Here is a 21,835-nt window from a genome sequence, read left to right on the forward strand (position 1 = left end):
TGTTATTCCGGGGTGTATACGACCTGGGACAACCGGGAGATTCGGGAATTTTTTTTATCCAGGAGAAAACCGGGAAAAACTTCGGAATTTTTTAGAATTCTGGGATCTTTTTGTTTTGTTTTAGTTTTCAGTTAATTTTTTGTGTAATTTTGACTGGTAAGAAATAATAACCTAACAAAGGATATTACTGCATCCCGCTACTGCAGAATAATACTGCAGCAATAAAACATGAATGAGGGGAAAAAAATAAAATAAAGGAAATGTGCCATGTACACAACAACACAGTGCTCATACAAGCGTCTACCAGTAGAAAAATGTGTCAAAAGCTTTAGGAAGACTACGCAATGCTTCATAACAACGAATTGCCTCTGATGAGCGCGATGTCAAAACTGTTTACATTAGATTCGTGTGAGCAGTTGCCAGCGGACCCATGGGCGTGCGCAGTTGAGTCGCGCATGTACCCTTTCCCGCTTCTGGCTACAAAAGTGTGGCTGTTAGCTGTATAAGCAAGCAGCAAGATGCTACCCGGAAAATTTTTACTGGCGTGCGCAAGCTGTCAACTGCTGAAATGAACCTCTTTCTAACAGGTCCCGGGAAAATAATTGCGAATGATTGATTGAAAAGCATTACTTTCAAAGTAAATTTCCTTTTACGCATGATGAACAAAGTGCGAGAATGTGCGATGAATTTCTTAAATCGCTGAGCGTTTGACTCTCATTTAAAAATCAAGTATTTGAGGATGATCATATAGAAAAAGTTTCGAGCCCAGAAGATCAGACATTTATGTCGGTATTAAAACTTTTACTGGCACATTTGTGTGATGTATCCTATAGTGTAACACTCGCAAAAAAAAGGTCAACATTGTATGTGAAAGTTAAGCTTCTCTTGCAGCTTATTAATCGTTGAGACCAATATTATATGTGAAAGCTCTGCTTTTCTTGTAGCAACACAATGCAGATTAATATACACCATTAACTTTTTGTATTTGTGTGCACGCGCTACTTAACAGTGATAATGCTATTGGCTGACTACATCACGTGTCCTAAGCTCTGAATATCCACTATATCGGCTGGTGAAATCACGTGACGTGAGCTATGACTGGCTTGCAAAAGCACATCGCAATCTCAATTTCAATGCTTTGGAAAGTAACATGCGGTGTTTTGTGGAATTCGAATTTATACTTTCGTAATACAAAAATATACAGCGTAAATGGTCTTTTTTCTGAGTTTAGTTTTCAAAAGGGCTCAGAAATAAATAAATGTATAAAACCACAACCATTCAAAGGATTGATAAGTTTTACAGTTCCGAGGAACAGTATACTGTCACTTCACACGGAAAAAGTGTATTTTCACCCAGGAGAGAGTGTATTTTTAACCGGGAAATCCGGGAATTTTTATTCCTTGTCCTTGTATACACCCTGTATTCGGACTTCTGACAGGTGTTCACATTAATGTGACTGGACAGTATATTTTCTTTACATCTATAAATGCAGAGTCCTCTAAGAATGTGCATACACACTACCTCTTGTTGTCGGTAACGACTGTGGATTTTTACCCCGACTCCTTTCTTTTTCCATCCTGAACATTCCCAATAGATTCAAATCTGGCCTTCGACCTGTCAACAATGAAAATCGGTGAGAGATGTGCACCAGAACATAGATTATCTGACGGCTTCAGAATCACTGGGACTTTAGTGTGTTACAACGTACAATGCCATAACACTTCACTAGGTGTCCTTTTCTTTGCGAACTTTGACAGATGTGCACATCAAACACTGACATTACTGTGGTTATTCTCATAAAATTTTCCTACAATAAATAATTGTTCATCCAATGCCAGGGATTCTGTATTGCTTCTTCTGCTTATAAGCTCAAGCTGGTTTTGGAAATTGTTTACTATACATTCCTTGTATGCACTCATACCAAGTGTTACTGTATTTGGTTATTCTAGGTTCAATAGCTCTAGTTTTGGTTCTTGTTGGATTGTGTCATTTTTTACGTGGTTAACTCTTGAGTAGCCTTTTACTCATTTGTTGTTCTTAGAAATTTCATTTGTGCACTTTTTGCAGGTAATTAGCATTCATTCACACAAAAAAAAAATACTGCAAGGGCCATAGTTAAAAAAATTCTCGTTTTTTGTGTGGTTTGTAAACACATTATAAATGGTGCCACATATATTTCAAATCTAGCAAATTTTAAGTCTATATCTTTATTGCTGTTTGCTGTCCCAAATAATTATTTTTGAGTGAACCATATCTTTGCCCTAGAGAGTCATTACTTCTGTCTTGATTTTAAAAATCTCAGAGTCGTATTGTTTACAGAGCTATTTCAGCATAACAGTGCACATTGTAAGTCATTGTCTGCATGAACTAAAAACTAAAATAATTAATATGCTGTCTTTTGACATTTTAATACCTTTTTGTATGTGTTGCTTCCAGTTTAGAATACTAGTCTTAAAAAGAGTGGATGATATTGGTTGCAGTTGTTGTACTCGTTTATTTAAAAAAATTTCTTTGGTTCTTGTTTCATCTGTATTTCTTAAAATGTTTAATCCTTTGTATGTACCTTGTACTGCCTTTATTAATTTCCTAGCATATCCATTGCTTTCCACTATAGCCCAGATTTTGTATTTGTTCATTTCGTTAAATACTGTGTGCATTTGCAGGTCATACTCTTGTCTTTTCTATGTTAGCTGTTGCCGAGCAAATACATTGTCTGTGATTGATCATCCTTTTCTAAATGCGGTTTGTTCTTCACCAGTGAGAATATCCAAAATTGTTAACTGTACTAATTATGATTTTTGTATACACCTCTACAATTTTTAGAGTCACCTTGGTTGAACAGAGATATTACTTCTGCTGTTTCTGGTGAATGAGGTGTTTTACTTTTGTGTCGGCTTTGATTGAATGTGTATAACAAGTGTCCTTTGTAATATGAGGCCTCCAAATTTTTTAATAGCTCTAAATTTATCTTCATGGTGCCATTTCTTAAAAATTGTTTAACTTAAAATTAATTTTTTGATCTCACAATGGAACCCAATGGGTAATCCCCTTAAAAAGCAGTTTTTTTTATGAATCTTCAAAGATTGTTAAGTGTAAGTGATTTGTGAGTTAACAACAGTTGTCGTTAGTGGAGTGTGCAGCGTAGCAATCATGTCATTGTAAAGTCACTGTGTGAAATTTTGATGGTAGCAAACATTAAAAAAAAAATTCTGTTCAAATTCCAGTACAAATGTTAATCACAGATATTTAATCATATTTTTTACTAAAAATAACATACTATTATTGGTAGTATGCAAATAAACTAAAGTTTGGTAAAGTCATATACAAAATGCAGTTAGTGTTAAAAAAAAAAAAAATTATCTACGTGGACAAGATTATTTAAACTCTAGAAATAAACGAGCATTTTATTTTCTATTTGACATTTTGCGTTTTTGCACCCAAGTTTAATCTGTTGTGAATAGTGGCATTTTGTTGCAATTAAAAAGTAAAGTCTGCGGGGCAAGTTGGTGACTGGGCTACTGGTATGTCTCCAGGGAGAGCAGAGCCTTCCTATGTTGCAGCAATAGGAAGTGGATGGTTGTAGACCCATTGATGCGGCTGTCTTTTACTCTCTGGAAAGATCGCGGTACTCATTTTATACCAAGCCGAGCTGCGGCCATCCCAGAGAAACTGGAACGAGGAAAAATATCCTCCCCTCCCCCTCCTGTCCTGTTTCTGGGATTCAGCCCGAGACCTCATGGCTGCAATCTAGTGCTATACCAGCTAAATGACCACAGCCACAGTTTTGTGCAAGTAATTACTAAAAGTAGATGTTATTCTTATTAAAAATTATTATTCATTATTTGTTAACTGACATTTCTATTTATTTATAAATAGTGAAATTTTAATATAAGTAAGAAAAGTTTTGCTGTCAGTGAGATTTGAAGCTGGCAGTTTACAGTCGTGAGTCTGCTCCATTATGCACTCAGCTATCGAAAACTGTGTTAATAAGTGAAAATATTTTGTAATTGACAGCATCTGGGACTCTTCTAATCTTAAAAGGCGATTCTTTAAATTTTTTGTTATGGGAATTCTGTCATAGTGCTTTTGTTGTTGTTGTTGTTATTGTTGTTGTTCTGGTCTTCAGTCCTGAGACTGATTTGATGCAGCTCTCCATGATACTCTATCCTATGCAAGCTCCTTCATCTCCCAGTACCTGCTGCAACCTACATCGTTCTGAATCTGCTTAGTGTATTCATCACTTGGTCTCCCTCTACGATTTTTACCCTCCGCGCTGCCCTCCAGTACTAAATTGGTGATCCCTTGATGCCTCAGAACATGTCCTATCAACCGATCCCTTCTTTTAGAGAACTTGTGCCACAAACTCCTCTTCTCCCCAATTCTATTCAATACCTCCACATTAGTTATGTGACCTACCCATCTAATCTTCAGCATTCTTCTGTAGCACCACATTTCGAAAGCTTCTATTCTCTTCTTGTGTAAACTATTTATCGTCCACGTCTCACCTCCATACATGGCTACACTCCATACAAATACCTTCAGAAACGACTTTCTGACACTTAAATCTATACTCGATGTTAACAAATTTCTCTTCTTTAGGAATGCTTTCCTTGCCATTGCCAGTCTACATTTTATATCCTTTCTACTTCGACCATCATCAGCTATTTTGCTCCCCAAATAGCGAAACTCATTTACTACTTTGTGTGTCATTTCTTAATCTTATTCCCTCAGCATCACCCGACTTAATTTGACTACATTCCATTATCCTCGTTTTGCTTCTGTTGATGTTCATCTTATATCCTCCTTTCAAGACACTGTCCACTCCGTTCAACTGCTCTTCCAAGTCCTTTGCTGTCTCTGACAGAATTACAATGTCATTGGCAAACCTCAAAGTTTTTATTTCTTCTCCATGGATTTTAATACCCACTCCAAATTTTTCTTTTGTTTCCTTCACTGCTTGCTCAATATACAGATTGAATAACGTTGGGGAGAGGCTACAACCCTGTCTCACTCCCTTACCAACCACTGCATCCCTTTCATGCCCCTCGACTCTTATAACTGCCATCTGGTTTCTGTACAAATTGTAAATAGCTTTTCGCTCCCTGTATTTTACCCCTGCCACCTTCAGAATTTGAAAGAGAGTATTCCAGTCAACATTATCAAAAGCTTTCTCTAAGTCTACAAATGTGAGAAACATAGGTTTGCCTTTCCTTAATCTTTCTTCTAAGATAAGTCGTAAGGTCGGTATTGCCTCACATGTTCCAACTTTTCTACGGAATCCAAACTGATCTTCGCCGAGGTCGGCTTCTACCAGTTTTTCCATTCGTCTGTAAAGAATTTGCATTAGTGTTTTCCAGCTGTGACTTACTAATCTGATGGTTCAGTAATTTTAACATCTGTCAACACCCGCTTTCTTTGGGATTGGAATTATTATATTCTTCTTGAAGTCTGAGGGTATTTTGCCTGTCACATCTTGCTCACCAGATGGTGGAGTTTTGTCAGGACTGGCTCTCCCAAGGCCGTCAGTAGTTCTGATGGAATGTTGTCTACTCCTGGGGTCTTGTTTCGACTCAGGTCTTTCAGTGCTCTGTCAAACTCTTCACGCAGTAAGTATCATATCTCCCATTTCATCTTCATCTACATGCTCTCCCATTTCCATAATATTGTCTTCAAGTACATCGCCCATGTATAGAACCTCTATATACTCCTTCTACCTTTCTGCTTTCCCTTCTTTGCTTAGAACTGGGTTTCCATCTGAGCTCTTGATATTCATACAAGTGGTTCTCTTTTCTCCAAAGGTCTCTTTAATTTTCCTGTGGGCAGTATATCTCTTACCCCTGGTGAGGTAAGCCTCTACATCCTTACATTTGTCCTCTAGCCATCCCTGCTTAGCCATTTTGAACTTCCTGTCGATCTCATTTTTGAGACATTTGTATTACTTTTTGCCTGCTTCATTTACTGCAGTTTTATATTTTCTCCCTTCATCAATTAAATTCAGTATCTCGTCTGTTACCTAAGGATTTCTACTAGCCCTCGTCTTTTACCTACTTGATCCTCTGCTGCCTTCACTACTTCATCCCTCAGAGCTACCCATTCTTCTTCTACTGTATTTCTTTCCCCCATTCCTGTCAATTGTTCCCTTATGCTCTCCCTGAAACTCTGTACAACCTCTGCTTTAGTCAGTTTATCCAGGTCCCATCTCCTTAAATTCCCACCTTTTTGCAGTTTCTTCAGTTTTCATCTACAGTTCATAACCAATAAATTGTGGTCAGAGTCCCCATCTGCCCCTGGAAATGTCTTATAATTTAAAAGGTGGTTCCTAAATCTCCGTGTTACCATTATATAATCTATCTGATACATTCTAGTATCTCCAGGCTTCTTCCATGTATACAACCTTCTTTCATGATTCTTGAACCAAGTGTAAGCTATATTAAGTTGTGCTCTGTGCAAAATTCTACCTGGCGGCTTCCTCTTTCATTTCTTACACCCAATACATATTCACCTACTATGTTTCCTTCTCTCCCTTTTCCTACTCTCCCTTTTCCTACTCTCGAATTCCAGTCACCCATGACTATTAAATTTTCGTCTCCCTTCACTACCTGAATAATTTCTTTTATCTCATCGTACATTTCATCAATTTCTTCATCATCTGCAGAGCTAGTTGGCATATAAACTTGTACTAATGTAGTAGGCGTGGGCTTCGTGTCTATCTGGGCCACAATAGCACAAACATAGTGCTTTAGGAAATTGATATCAGGCTCTCTGTTTCCAGCCTTCTAAGGATGAAGAAATTGTAGGTGCCCAGTCTTTCAGATGCTCACGTCAGGCTGTTCTCGTATCTGGGATGTCGGTTACACAACTTCCACTGATAAATCTCCTATACATTAGTCAAGTGATTTATGTGCACATGGAATTTGACAGTAATGCTGCGATTTAAAACTGTCGTCAGTACGGGGACCTGGGCAAGTTGACGTTCCCCGGGAAGAAGACGTTCCACAACATGGAGCGTGCCGTGCTGGAGAAGAGGATGAAGATGCTCAACGACTACCTGCAAATCGTGATGCAGCCCGGCGTGGTGGGCTCGCACCCGCAGCTGCGCGACCTGCTGGCCGCCTTCCTCGAGCAGGGGGACTACGGCGGGGGTGGCAGCGGAGGTGGTGGGGGCAGCTCCGGCCTGGGGGTGGCACAGGTGTCCCACGCGGTGAGTGAGTGCTGCGGCTCTGCTGTGCTCTTCTCTGGCTGCCGACTCCCCGTGTCGTCAGCTCAAAGTGGCTTGCTCTACGTTTTTATTCTTGTCTGACCCACACGTCTCTCCTCTTCGAGGAAGTAACTTATAGTTCCGAAAGTGAGGGTAATGTGACTACTTTTCCTTTTACGTGAGTCTGTCAATAGTACTAAACATTCCACCTTCAATAGGTAAGTACTAACCAGTGATGAAAAAGTCAGCATAAATTTGAAAACTGAATAAATCATGGAATAATGTAGATAGAGAGGTACAAATCGACATGGGGTTTTATTAGAACCAAAAAGATACGAAAGTTCCAAAAATGTCCGACAGATGGTGCTTCATCTGATCAGAATAGCAATAATTAGCATAACAAAATAAGACAAAGCAAAGATGATGATCTTTACAGGAAATGCTCAATATGTCCACCATCTGTAAAGCATGTCCTGAGTTGGTGAGGTATTTGCGTCGGATGTCGTCTTTCGGCGTCCCTAGAGATGTTGGTCGATCAGGATACACTTGCGACTTCAGGTAACCCCAAAGCCAAAAATCGCACAGACTGAGGTCTGGGGACCTGGGAGGCCGAGCATGACGAAAGTGGCGGCTGAGCACACGATCACCACCAAACGACGCGCACAAGAGATCTTTCATGCGTCTAGCAATATTGGGTGGAGCGCCATCCTGCATAAACATCGAACGTTCCAGCAGGTGTTTATCAGCCAGCCTGGGGATCATGCGATCCTGTAACATATCGGCATACCTCTCATCCGTCACAGTAGCAGTTACAAAACCAGAATCACACATTTCCTCGAAGAAAAAAGGCGTGATAACGGTAGATGTGATAAATCCAACCCATACCATAACTTTCTCGTCGTGCTGTGGAGTTTCCACAATAGTTCTAGGATTGTCGGTAGCCCAAGTTCTGCAGTTGTGGGCGTTGACAGACCCTCGGAGCGTGAAATGAGCTTCGTCGGTCCACAACACGTTACTCAACCAATCGTCATCTTTCCGCCATCTTTTGAAACGCCCACAACGCAAATGCCCTTGGCTTCACTAAATTGCCAGGTAACAGTTCATGATGCCGATGGATTTTGTACGAATAGCATCGGAGGGTACGCCTAAGTGCCAACCCAGCAGTAGTGTACGGAATGCCGGTGCGACGTGCGACTGCACAAGCGCTAACTTCCCCGTGCACAGACGAACCCGCTACAGCCTCCATTTCTTCCTGAAGTGTCTCAGCAGCATTACGCCTTGTGCTCGGTCGGCCACTACGGGGTCTTTCGTCTAAACAACGCGTGGCTTCGAACTTCAAAATCATTCTCGCCACAGCTGCATTTGTCACCGGGTCTTTACCCATTCGAATCCCCTTCATACGGCGGTAAGATCGTAATGCTGAACTAGCACATTCCCCATTTTGATAATAGAGCTTCACTAAAAGCGCCTTTTCAGGTAACATCAACATGCTGCGACTGCTGGCGCATCTGATTCTCTCTCTCATTACATCTCCTTTTATACACGATTGTCATGCACAGTCACTGAAGTTTTGCTGCCCAGCGCCATCTGTCAGACATTTTATGAACTTTGTTGTTTCTCTTGTTGCCCCCCCCCCCCCCCCCATAAAACCCCATGTCATTACAAGCATGTGTGTCAATTTTTACCTCTGTATCTACCTTATTCTGTGCCTTATTAAGTTTTCAAATTTATACTGACTTTTTGATCACCCGGTACATTAATATATACTTAACCCCTTAGTGTAAAACCTGAGTTATATTGTTTTTATTATTTTGACAGCTGTTGTAGCCTGGCTGTCGCTCTTCAGTTGCGGTGGTAGCCACTAGATATTGTCTTTTCTGTGTGCAGCTTTGGATATTCAATGATGACATGCACACTTTCGGCCTCTCTCCTACATTGTTGGTTAGGCAATGCTTTCACAAAAAGATTAGTATAGTGATCCCCAGTTTGACATTGAATTTATTCTAAGCCGCACCTGAAAAATGAAACTCGAAATCGAGGAAAAAAAATTTTTCCCGAATCTAAGCCGCACCTGAAATTTGAGACTCGAAATTCAAGGGGAGAGAAAAGTTGTAGACCGCACCTCCAAATCGAAACAAAGTTGGTCCATAGTAACGTGAGACACAATTTAGGTCGAATGGATGAAGATACAGCTACAGTAGTTTGGTTCGAGTCGTAAGCTTAGCAGTTAAGCTTTACCAAGTAGCTATTGCTATGTGCCAGGCGCTCCATTCGTATTTATACGGTTACCCTTATTTTTTCCACCTGCTTCCTCTGGTTTGAATCGATTGCTTATTTTGCTTTGATTGATAAGTGCCACTCTCTTTGTTACAGGTGTTAAACGTCACTCAAAGCTGAAAATGCGTTATTGTACTGTGTCAGGCATTGTTTGTCGCATTCTGATAATGAGTGTTTATGACCTGTTGCCGTTCGCGGCACAAATTGCTTTTGTGCGGGCTACCGCCGCTTGCCAAAACAAAAAAAAAAAAAGAGAGAAAGAGAGAGATAGAGAGGAATTTTTCTCATTAGCAAAACAATGGCAAGTGGGTACTATTTGTTGTTACTTACACTGCAGCAGTCGTTACTTACAATGCGATGCAGTGTTCGAAACTTGGGGCAGAGAAAAAAAAAGCTCGTGTTCTACGTTTTTTAATTTATTTACTGAAGCAGAGGTTTTGGCACCAGTATTTATCTTTGTGCCTGCAAAGCATTCCTTTAGCATTACATACAGTATAACCTCGTTAGTACGAACTCGCATAAGACGAACTCACGGTTAATGCGAAAAAAATATTGGTTCCACCAGGAATACATTAGTTCTTATGGTATGTTTTATCGGTTAAGGCGAATTACAAACTCTGTTTCAATTCCAAGCATAATTAAATTTCACTGTAGCAAAAACTTCCGACCTTAGAGTAATCTAAAGCATTTTTTTTTTTTTTTTTTTCGTCGAAAATGAATGTAGGAAATGTAGCTACAAAGCTAATTATACTTATTGTTGACTCATTTTTAATGTATTGTAGGTCGGTAGCCGCGATTTATAACCTCAACAATCAGCGTATGCTGTACATTATAAGACATGCAGCAGAATTTAGGAATGTACTCAGTGCCAGATTTGACAGGTGTTCTGTTAGTTGTAGCCGTATCAAGTTGGAATACTGAATAAAAACTACAGTTACAACCAGTACCGTAGCACACGAAAATGGCAAAGAAGAAACAGACAGTTCTAAATGTACAGTTAAAGCTTAAGATTCTAGATGAAGTTGACCGTGGAACCAAGAAAACAGCAATTGCTGAGCAGTTTGGAATACCTAAATCTACTTTATCTACGATTATAAAGAATTGAGAAAAAACTATTAATGCTGTGGCATCAGGTTCTGGAAACAAATCTACACGACTTCGTATCACCAAGTATGAAGACATTGAGATGTTACTGCTAGAAAGGTTCAATCATATGCATGCATCTAACATACCTTAAACTGGTTCTGTGATTCAGTCAAAAGCAAATTATATTGCTAAAGATAAAGGCATCGAAGACTTCCGTTGTTCTGCTGGTTGGTTGTACCGGTTCCAAAAGCGACATTCAGTTTCATCTGTACAAATTTGTGGTGAAGCAAATAAAGTTGATGAAGAAAGTGCGAACAGCTGGTTGCATGAATTCAACCGAGTGAGGGAAAAGTATGCCTCATGTGACGTGTTTAACATGGATGAAACTGGATTTTTCTACAATCTTTTTCCATATCACACCCTGGGGATAAAAGGTGATAAGTGTCACGGTGGAGCACGAAGCAAACAACGTGTGACTGTTATACTTTGCTGTAATGCTGACGGCAGTGAGAAGTTTCGTCCCTGGGTTATCGGTAAATACGAGAAACCACATTGTTCTAAAAACATAAATATGGACACTTTACCTTGCATCTAGTCTCACCACAAGAAAGCTTGGATCGATGGCACATCATTTCGCAAGTGGATTCTTCGTTTCAACAGTCGAATGGTTGCTCAAAATAGACATGTTCTTCTTACATTGGACAGGGGTACTGCCCATAACATTCATGATCTGAACCTATCGAACATAAAGGTTCAGTTTTTTCCACCCAATGCCACAAGCCGCTTTCAGCCTTTGGACCCAGGCATAATCTCTCTCATAAAGAGAGCTTATTGTAAGCAACTTCTAAGAGCTGCAATTCGTGCTGCTGAAAACAATAGTGGAACCCCAAATTGGAATCTGCTTGACGCAATAAAAGCCATCGCAGCAGTCTGGAACTCAGTATCGCCACATGATATAGGGAAGTGCTTTAACAGAGCTTGGAGACATAGCAACACTGAAGATGTCCACGAGTTAGAAGATGCCACTTCACCTGATGAATGGACAGTTCTGCAGGATGTTGCGAACCCTGGGATTAGTTTCGAAGAACTCATTAGTGTAGACGACGATGTTGCCATATGTGCATCTGTGGAATCGGATGTGCCAAAAGCTGTGAACGAGCAGCAAGAAGGGCCATCATAAGAGAGTGAAGAGCACAAGAATACAGATACCATTCCACCTACCTGTCAGGAGATGTTTACAGCCTTGGATTGTTTAGAACGGTTCACTTCAACATCTGACGTCACTGCTGGGTTTGTGGATGCTATCATTACAATTGGTTGTGAAATTACAAAATATTATCGTTCCCATGAACCTCAACGAACCATGACTGAATTTTTGCCGAGAAAGTAACTTATATAATTTGTGAGTACTTTTTGTTTTACAATCACTTTATAGTGTTATAAGACTACAATAAGATGATTGATAGTGTAGTGTATTACACATTAGTTTACTGCTGTACATGTGTACTTATTAAAATCTGTGTTTTTCACTTAACATGAATTTTTTTGACACGAACTCCTGATTTTTCGGTCCTTTGGATTCGTGTTAACGAAGTTTCACTGTATATTAGACGGCACAAGTTAGTTGTCATGGCACCTACCAACATTCTCAGAACTTACACTTACTTTGCACTCGATTGTAAGCCACAGGCAGTTTTTTGGCTTACAAAAACCAGAAAAAAAGTGCGGCTTAGATTCGAGTAAATACAGTAGCGGTTTAGGGAGTGACGACAGTTTGTCAGTCGAGTGAGAAGTGCTCTACAGTGGTACGAGGTAAATAGGTCGAATGTGCTCCGGACAGCTCTTCCAACATTCCTGTTTGCAATAAACTGTTGTGAAGTATACGGGCAGACTTTATAGCTACACAGAAACTAAAAAATGACTTCAAGTTTCAGTATATTTTAGTCGAAGTTCAGTGCAAAAGTGCACTTTGGATTTTGTTATTGCCATTTTCAGAATTTTGTAACTCTGGTTTTGAGATTTAAAACTTGTCTTTACATGTCTGTATGTAATGTCATTCGTTACAGGATGTTGCAACGTTGTGTGGGGCAGGGGAGTTCTTAGGTTAAGTACACGGTGAGCAAATAATATTTCATTTGCGTCCAAATACGAAGGCGGCTCAAATATAAACAGAATTTTATCTTTTATTTAAATTCGTGTATTGAAAAGCTCAAGGCAACTATAATTTATTTTTCCTGCTTTGGAAATGCATTTGTCCCAGTGTATGGACACCTTTTTGATGCCCTCATCATAAAATGAACTGGGTCATGTCGCGAGCCAGTTGCGCATGAAGTCTTCCACACTCTCCTCATCTTCAAATCGCCGTCTTCCTAGAGCATCTTTAAGCGGTCCGAATAAATCGAAATCGCAGGGAAATAAATCCGGGCTGTAAGGAGGATGATCAAGTGTAGTCCAGTGCATTTCCCGTAGCTTGAAGGTAGTGAGAGGAGCAGTATCGTGGAGGAGGATGACCTGTCAAATTGATTGGTCTCGCCTTTTGCGGTGATATGCAACTCTTGCCTATTTCAACAGTTTTCAGTAATAAGCAGCATTGATCGTGCGTCGCTCGTGCAAAAAATCAATCGGCAAAATGCCTCGCTATTCGAAAAAATGGTTGAAAGAACCTTGCCTGCTGACAGTCGAGTCTTGGTGTCCACTGTTGCTGCCTCCCCTTTCCTCCGCTACTCCTTACTGGCTCGTTTGGATTCTGGAGTGTAGTGGTGAACACACGTTTCGATGCAGGTGACGATCCGACTCAAAAATGCGTCACCTTCTTCTGGAAACCTTGCTGTAAGCCTCTGACAGAGCTCCAAACGTCTCAACTTCAGATTTTCGGTCGGAAGTTTAGGGTTCTATGTGGAACACACTTTACGGAACTGTAGGTAGTTGGTGATGATTGCTTGACAGCTCCCATAACTGATTCTGACTTTTTGTGGAGCTTCTGATACTATCATCTATCAGGATGTTTTTGTTTGTAATGTTGGTCCGAGTACGGCGATCGTGTTGCTGATTTTCCACATGTTCTCATCCTTTCTTGAACTTTGTGTGTCAGGCAAATACACGCACCCTTGATTGTGTTTTACCACCGAGCTGTTCAGTCAGCCAGCAAATTTCTGCCATCGTAACTCCTTTATGAGCAAGAAAATTAGTAATTATGTGTTGCTCAATGGAGGGGTGGACCTGTTGCTCAGACGTCACGAGTGTTACTGACGAAACGGCGGAAAATATCTAACAGCACGCTCTCCTCACTTCTAATGGTCCCACCTAAGCATAGCAGAAACACGGGGCCAGTCCTACCAGCTGTTGATGTTCAGGAACAAAAATCCCATCTATGTATTCGATCCCCCCCACATATGTTAATCGTCTTGTTGTTGTTGTTGTTGTTGTTGTTGTCTTCAGTCCTGAGATTGGTTTGATGCAGCTCTCCATGCTACTCTATCCTGTGCAAGCTTCATCTTCCAGTACGTCCTGCAGCCTACATCCTTCTGAATCTACTTAGTGTATTCATCTCTTGGTCTCCCTCTACGATTTTTACCCTCCACGCTGCCCTCCAATACCAAATTGGTGATCCCTTGATGCCTCAGAACATGTCCTACCAACCGATCCCTTCTTCTAGTCAAGTTGTGCCACAAACTCTTCTTCTCCCCAATTCTAATCAATGCCTCCTCATTATTTATGTGATCTATCCATTTAATCTTCAGCATTCTTCTGTAGCACCACATTTCGAATGCTTCTATTTGTCCATACAGTAAAGCTGCATGCCCTCGGGAAAAATTACGGCTGTAGTTTCCCCTTGCTTTCAGCCATTCGCAGTACCAGCAGAGCAAGGCCGTTTTGGTTAATGTTACAAGGCCAGATCAGTCAATCGTCCAGACTGTTGCCCCAGCAACTACTGAAAAGGATGCTGCCCCTCTTCAGGAACCACACGTTTGTCTGGCCTCTCAACAGATTCCCTTTCCGTTGCGGTTTGCACCTACGGTACGGCTATCTGTATCGCCGAGGCACGCAAGCCTCCCCACCAATGGCAAGGTCTACGGTTCATGAGGGGGGTCTGTTAGCGTACTTAAATAGTGTTCTACCTATATTGCAATACTTAAGATTACAAGATTCACTGATATTGAACCACAGTTTCAAATACCATAACAATCCGTAATAAGTCAGTTACGCGGTGTGTTGCAGCTGGACAGCCTGGTGGTGAACCCGTTGAAGAACTCGATGCGATCGGTAGGCCAGGCGGTGCGCACGGTGCCCGACAACCTGCTCAGCACCGTGGACGGCGTCGTGGACGGGCTGAGTCGCGTCTTCGGCAGCAGCGCCACGTCCGGCAGCCTGTCGGGCTCCTCCCACGGCTCCGGGAGTGCCTCGTCTCTGGCGGGGGCGGCCGCGACACCCGCGCTGTGCGAGGCTACCAAGGTCGGCGCCTCTATCGACACGGAGGTGAGTCCGGGGTGGCGATTCCTCTGGAAAATCTAATAAATTGGAAAATGTTATACAAATTTACTTCATTGTAAAAGTCAGATCAATTTTGAGGAATTATGGGAGATTGGTGGGCGTTAAACTGTTTACTGGGGGAAGTGATCGTTCTGAGTCAGCACATGGTTGCCCTGCTATTCACCCTTAACTGTTTGGGATGGGGTTCGTAAAACCGACTGTGGATTATTCTTCTTACCATGCCACTCTGAAGTGGGAAACATGAAAACCTAAATCTTCCTGTGTGCTGTGATTTATTTTATTGCAGTTGTCATTTCTCCTAATCTAGGTGCAAGTCGAGAAATTATTGAAACTTTGTGAAAAGGTCTCGCGCCGGAGTCTGAGAACCCGACCCGTCTCGCTTATTGTATCTCTGACACTCTCTCGCCAATTTTGCAGTACTTCAATATATGCTGCCCTTCTTTAAATTTTTTTGATGTCCTCTGTCGGTACTATCTGGCAAGAATCCCGTACTGTGCAGCTGTATTCCACTAGAGGGCAGACAGTTGTCATGTAGCCAGTATCTTCAGTGGATTTATTGCATCTTTTAAGTTTTGTGCCAATAAAACACCACTGTGTTTGGTTTACCTTCCCCGCATTTTCCATATCATGGCTCCAGTGTAAGGTATTTGTTTATTGTACTCCTTAGGTACTTAGGTCAGTGCACAATGTTTAAATCTGTTATTTACTGTGTAACTTAAATGTAACAGAATGTTTGGTACTTGTGTGGAGGAAGTTGCTTTGTATTTTTTGGATCAATTAGCACTTTTCATGTCATACAATAACTTGTCTACATCATTTTGCAGTTTTTTAAATATTCTGATCACTTTTGCAGATGATAAGAGTGCCACAAAAACTGCAAAATATCTGAGAGCACTACTCATATGGTTTCCTAATTCTTTATGTAGATTAAGAAGAGCAGAGGGCATGTAAAACTTCCTTGGGGAACCTCAGATGTCATTTCTCTTTCACTAATGAAGTCCCATCAGGTACTACAAACAGTGGCCTCTCTTGACGGGAACTCGTGCATACAGATGCTCAGTGGAGACAATACTGTATAGGCAGCAGAGCAGAAAGTTACATATTTAGCTTTTTATACTTTTTTCTTTCTTAGTTTGATTCTTGAATTCCATTCCTGTATTTGAATAAAGTTGGTGCATAAGTTTTTATAGTTTTTGTTTTGCATGTTGGTATCCCGGTTGCTGTGTGTTTATTTATCGTCATTTTTTATTTGTAGTTCTTTGTTCCTGCTTGAGTTTACATATTGTCGTTTTATCTTTTGGACATAGTGAGTACAGCTGTGGAATCTCAGAAACAAGAGTGCCAAGCAGAGGAATTGGAATATGTCTGAACTATTCTTCTGTTTGTGTTCAATAGAGGGGGATAGCAGTGAAGGCAGTCAGAAACTTTCGTGCCGTGTATGGGGATAACACCACCGGACAGAGCTTGGCAAGAAAATGGTTTTCTCATTTTAAGGAGGATTGTTTTGGAATTAGTCAGTCTCCACCTGCAGAAAGACCTTCGGGGTTCGGTGAAGATTGTTTAAACACATTAATCCGCAATGATCCTCATCAGTGTACTTGAGAACTGGCAAATGTAATAACTGTGATCATTCCACCATTGTGCAGCATTTGCTTGCAGTGGGGAAGGTTCAAAAATGCTGTGTACGGGTACCTTGTGCTGTAAGCCGAGATCATAAAACTAACCAAGAGGGCATATATCCATCACTGCTTGCTCGTCATCAATTGGCTCGTGAACAACACTGAGCATTTCAGTCCTGTCTCATTACTGGTACAACAAATGGTATCTTTACGCTAATTGTATTGGTTAGTAAAAAAAATGGGAGAAGAGAGACCGTGAAAAAGGGAAAGAATGAAAGAAATTCAGATCGGACTTTGTATTACGGAAAAGCTATCGGACTTCGTTATTCGGAAAAGCTATTGTTGGGGTGGTCCTTGTGGCGTTTTTGAGCAAAAGTTAAACCAATTTTCACTACAAAAGTTATTGAAAAGAAACAGAGAATAACAGAATGTAACTGACAGGGGGAAATGGCGTAGCTTAGAGTTCATTCTTTACCAGGTTAACATGTCTTCTTTCGGGCGGCGTCCACGTCTTCAAAAATCTCCTTCATTTCAGCGTGAAAAAATCTGCTCCGAAATCTTGTAATAGTCCAGGGTTCACTAATTTATACCAAATAAAATCATCTTGATACTGTATGCAATTTAATTCACTTTGCTACTTCCATCCACCAAATTTCTTAATAACTTCCACAATGTCTACACATTACAATCAGATCAAGATTAGCCATTAAGTTTTTTACGTCAGCATCTGATCACGCCTGCCTTAAGCTTCGGCTAACAAGAGACAATTGAAACAGAATAAAAAAACAAAAAAGAGTTAACAATTTTGGTAGTTTCTCTGCCGTCGAGCGCTCATACCGCTGCGACGGGATATTTTTATCTGAGGGAACGAGTGTAGCGCGGCGAAATTCAAAGTCCCGCTACATCGCCCCCTCGACTGTCACGCTAAAACATTTAGCGTGGCAGGCTAGCAAACAATAGAATAGATATACCTAAATGTCTATTATACATATTTTCCCAGGAAACGCCACGTGCATACTTAGAGTATTATCTTTGCCAATACTTGGTTTCTAAATCTATATACTACATACACTTGTTACAGTTTTGATCCTTTTTAGACAATTAATATATATATGTTTACACAGTGTGTGTTTGAGCCAGCTGCTCACCAGCGCAGTTAATGTTGTGCGCTTCCAGTTTTGGTTTCCCAATTCACCTCTGGCAGCACGTAGTCTTTGCGCATGTGCAGTAGCATCACTGAATTTCGCGTGCGGCAGTTTCAAAATCGCTGTGTTATGACAGTCTTCAACAGTATTCGCTCTCACATAGTGTCCATTACAAGTTGTTATTCCAGCATAAATGGCGTGTTAAGTTCGGTGACACCATAAAATTGAGCGTGTGCGTGATCTGAAGCAACATCCATGTCTTCTGTTACGACACAACACTCCAGGTCCTTGTGCGTTTTCATGACTATTGTTCCCGGGGCATATATGGTCGATGTAGTTTTTAGCCTCCACATCGCCTACGACAGGTGCTGAGTTTATTGTCTCCAAGCATCTGAAGGCCGGCCAGGAACAACGGCGTCGATGTTCGCGAAGGTAGGTGTTTCACCACATTGTTTACACTTGCCAACAAACGTTCATTTGCAGTGTGAAAATCCTCATTATCGTCGAAGTAAATTGCAGTTTATATCGATTTCCAAACAGTTATTTGGTTTATGCGCCATAAGTTTCACAAACAACACAAAATTCGTCGTTTATAACGTTCACTGTTTAACACAGTTTGCAACACTTTTTGCCACATTTGCATTTTAACAGTTCACTTTGTCCAAGCATGTTTACATCGTTAATTATGAAAGCTTACATTTCGTGGTCACGTTTCAAAATATGTTGACAATATGCAAAGTTTTAACACATATACAAATACATATAAATTTACAAGAATATACACGTGAAATATTTACACTAAAAAAAAAATTATACTAAGTCCCATTGGCTTTCTTTTATTGGGGTTTATGGTCATTTTGATTTTCTTTATTAAGGTTGTGACGTGCCAAGGGATATAAGACTTAATGTTTAAAGCACGGGCTTTCCTTCATTTATTATTTCTCTTTTTTTTTTTAATTCCATATCTTGGCTAGTGGTTGACCAGGCTTGTAATGCCATACTCAGTTTTCTTCATGTCTTTTTATTCATACCTGAAAGTTTACTGTCACACAATATATTCTTACATTCCATAAACAAACAATACCCAGCTGCAGTACGTGGTAGGATAATGGAGAAAGAAAGAAAGATAGACTGGAAGAAACTATTTACTACCTAAAAACTGCCAAATCCTACTGCTAATACAAAAAAAAGAGAACACAATACGTTATAATGTTTGCATGACCTTCAAGGGGTGTGTGAAAAGGGGTGCTTACAATTTACCAAATCATGGGTAAATGTAAGTGTCCTGACGTCAAGTCTGTGTAGCGTAACATCATGACAGATTCTCTGTTTGTGTTGTGATTGTTCATATGACTTAGTGTATTATACCTTAACAAATCCTTGCACGAGTGAATCGCATATCTGCTCAGTACTTCCTCAATATCTCCACTTCTTGTGGATACCGTCTATACAAATGGAAAATGTATCTCAGAGATTGTCTCTCTCATAATGTGTATTATATGATAACATATCAAATTTCCTCTCAAGAGTTCAACCATGAACTTTCTTCTACTTTAATGAAGGTTAAACATTATGTATGTTGTGTGTATATACATCATTTCTATCTATAAATCATAAATAAAGAACATATTATTATAATTGACAGTAAAATGTCTCTTTCTCACTGTCCGTTGCTCGACGTCGGTTGCACGGGTGGTCACTGCTCCTTTGCACTTACCTTGCATAGCCTGAAAAGTCAAATGTCTTCAACGTAGATGTAATTTTGTCATCTGTTCGCTTAAGTGGAGGTGTTGTACGAGTCGCAAAACGGCCTTAATAACTCTCCTATCTTTTGCTTCCTCAGGGTTTTCTGTCATGTGTAAGTAGAATAAAGGCTAACATGGCACTAAATTTCACTTTCGTAAAAAAATTTTTTATACAAATGCATTCACATAAGGGCTGTGTAAAAACTATATTTCAACTTAAGTTCCTTAAAATATCATTCTCCTGTCTGAACACGAACTATAAATGTTTTCTTCCACACAATGGCTTAACAAAACTTAACGAAATGTTACAAAGTTACACTTCTGAAATAAATTAAAGCTAATGTGTTTCCAAGTTACATTCTTATTACGCTTCTTTCAACAGCTGTAATCACCATTATGTTCACTCTGCTTTTCTTACATTCGTTCATTTTCAAGGGCACTGTAAATAGATTCACCTTTAACGCCTTGTACTCGCGTGTTTTAACTCATCACAAATGTTTTCTTTCAAACTGAAATCCTTATGTAATCTTAAAGATGTAGACTATTTACTCACTTCTCTATGTAGCACAATATTACTAAAACATTCTCACTCATTCCTTACTCACATATTCATCATAATATATATATATCCTTATACATTAAATATATTCCTCATCAAACATTAATATATCACATACGTGGGGCCATTTGGCCCTTCCATTCTCGTAAAACTCCAATAATATTTTCCTCAAATAATCTCTTGTATCCATCAACTACTTCTCAGTAACTTACCTTCTTATATTAACCTAAATATTAACTCATTCATACTGATAATTCATTCTTACGTCCTCATTCATTCTGCTACATACATATGCCATTACTGGTCTCAATAGCTATTATTTCCTCTCATTGTAGTGCCTTGAAATAACTAACTAGTTGTTGATTCACCTTATAATTTACAATTAACAACCAATGTAACCTGCGTAGGTCTCATTCCTATATGAATATCTTTTCTCATTTAGTAAGTGTACTCACCTGGGTTTACTTTCTCTTCATAATTATGTGTACAAGTGTAACTGCAGTATATAATTTCCATAAATGAATGTTTGTGTTCTTATGCTGTATAACTTAATGTTCGTGTATTCAATACAAATATCTATGATCTCGTTTTCACAGCAACTTGCTCATGTTCAACTTAGTTATCATTATATTATGTTGTTTTAGTGCACAAAGGGTTTCAAATGTCTGTGGGGATGCAGCCCCCTCGGCTTGTGAGATAACGGGTATTCTAGGGAGTAACAACCTGGGTGAGGTATGCTTGCTATTCTGAAAGGACCTGAACATAATAGCTGTCATTTTCTGTTCAGTTGTTTTAATTTTGTAGACTTGGGATGTGAACGCAAAATAACAAGGTCATCAACGTGATAGGTTTGTTAATTCCTGTTCTGCTGTCATTTTGTCGTCGTACCTGAGGAAACAAACCGTCTCAGCCGCTGCGCTCTTACAACACCTCACGACCGAAGCACGAGCGCTTAGCTCGGTCGTCGACTGTTTTCCGTCGTCTGCTGTGTTTGGCCGGGTTCATTGACCAGCTCCAGTATGTTTACATTCCGGCCGGTTGGCGCCCACGCGTCAGCTGATGGCGCGCCGCAATTGTTGTTGCTACTTCGTGGCGGGGAGTGCATAACTGTACTAGGGAACGGCGGCGGATTCCGTGGAGGGTTATGATTTGTCATGCGTGAATTTTGTGTGTTCCACATATTCTGTCGGTGATTGTTGGGATTGGTATTGTTTTGGTGGTAATTGTCTGTTATATGTCATGTTCCTGTCAAAGTAGCCCGCGTTGTACCGGTTTTTCTCACGTCTCCTATTGTTGTTGTTGTTGTACTGTCTGTAATTTTCATTTTGCTTGTAGTTACCATTTTGATATGGGTGATAATTATTGTTATTATTCCTATTCCACGAATTTCTGCGGTTGTTCCTAGCGTCATACACGTTTCCATTTGAGTACGTTTCGCGCGCAGGCACCGTATTGTGTCGCGGCGCGGACGGATGGTTCCACCAACCACCGTCACTACGGTTCCTTTGGGGTGGGTGCTGGTTTTGGTTACTAATATGAATAAAATTTGAATGGCGTGAATCGCCTCTGTAAACTACGTCCATTTGATCTAAGAAGTTTAAGAAAGTCTTAACGTCATTCTCCGGTACTCCTATTAATCTGTCTCGGTATGGAAAGGGTAAGTGGCTCTTTAAAGTGTCAATTATCGCTGACAAGTCGGCTGGTTTGGACCAGTA

The 21,835-nt window shown here is 40.3% G+C and overlaps 1 protein-coding gene across 3 annotated transcripts in view; it reads left to right on the forward strand.

Moving 5' to 3' along the window:
* LOC126426732 (sorting nexin-13-like) overlaps positions 1 to 21,835 on the forward strand; it is a 399,890-nt gene that overhangs the window by 302,777 nt on the left and 75,278 nt on the right. For all 3 annotated transcript variants that reach the window (XM_050088694.1, XM_050088696.1, XM_050088695.1), the window contains 2 exons: positions 6,950 to 7,201; positions 14,780 to 15,037. In XM_050088694.1, coding sequence (XP_049944651.1) covers positions 6,950 to 7,201; positions 14,780 to 15,037 — 510 coding nt within the window. The remainder of the gene's footprint in view (positions 1 to 6,949; positions 7,202 to 14,779; positions 15,038 to 21,835) is intronic.

Source organism: Schistocerca serialis, chromosome 11 (assembly GCF_023864345.2).
Source record: "Schistocerca serialis cubense isolate TAMUIC-IGC-003099 chromosome 11, iqSchSeri2.2, whole genome shotgun sequence".
Lineage (NCBI taxonomy): Eukaryota > Metazoa > Arthropoda > Insecta > Orthoptera > Acrididae > Schistocerca > Schistocerca serialis.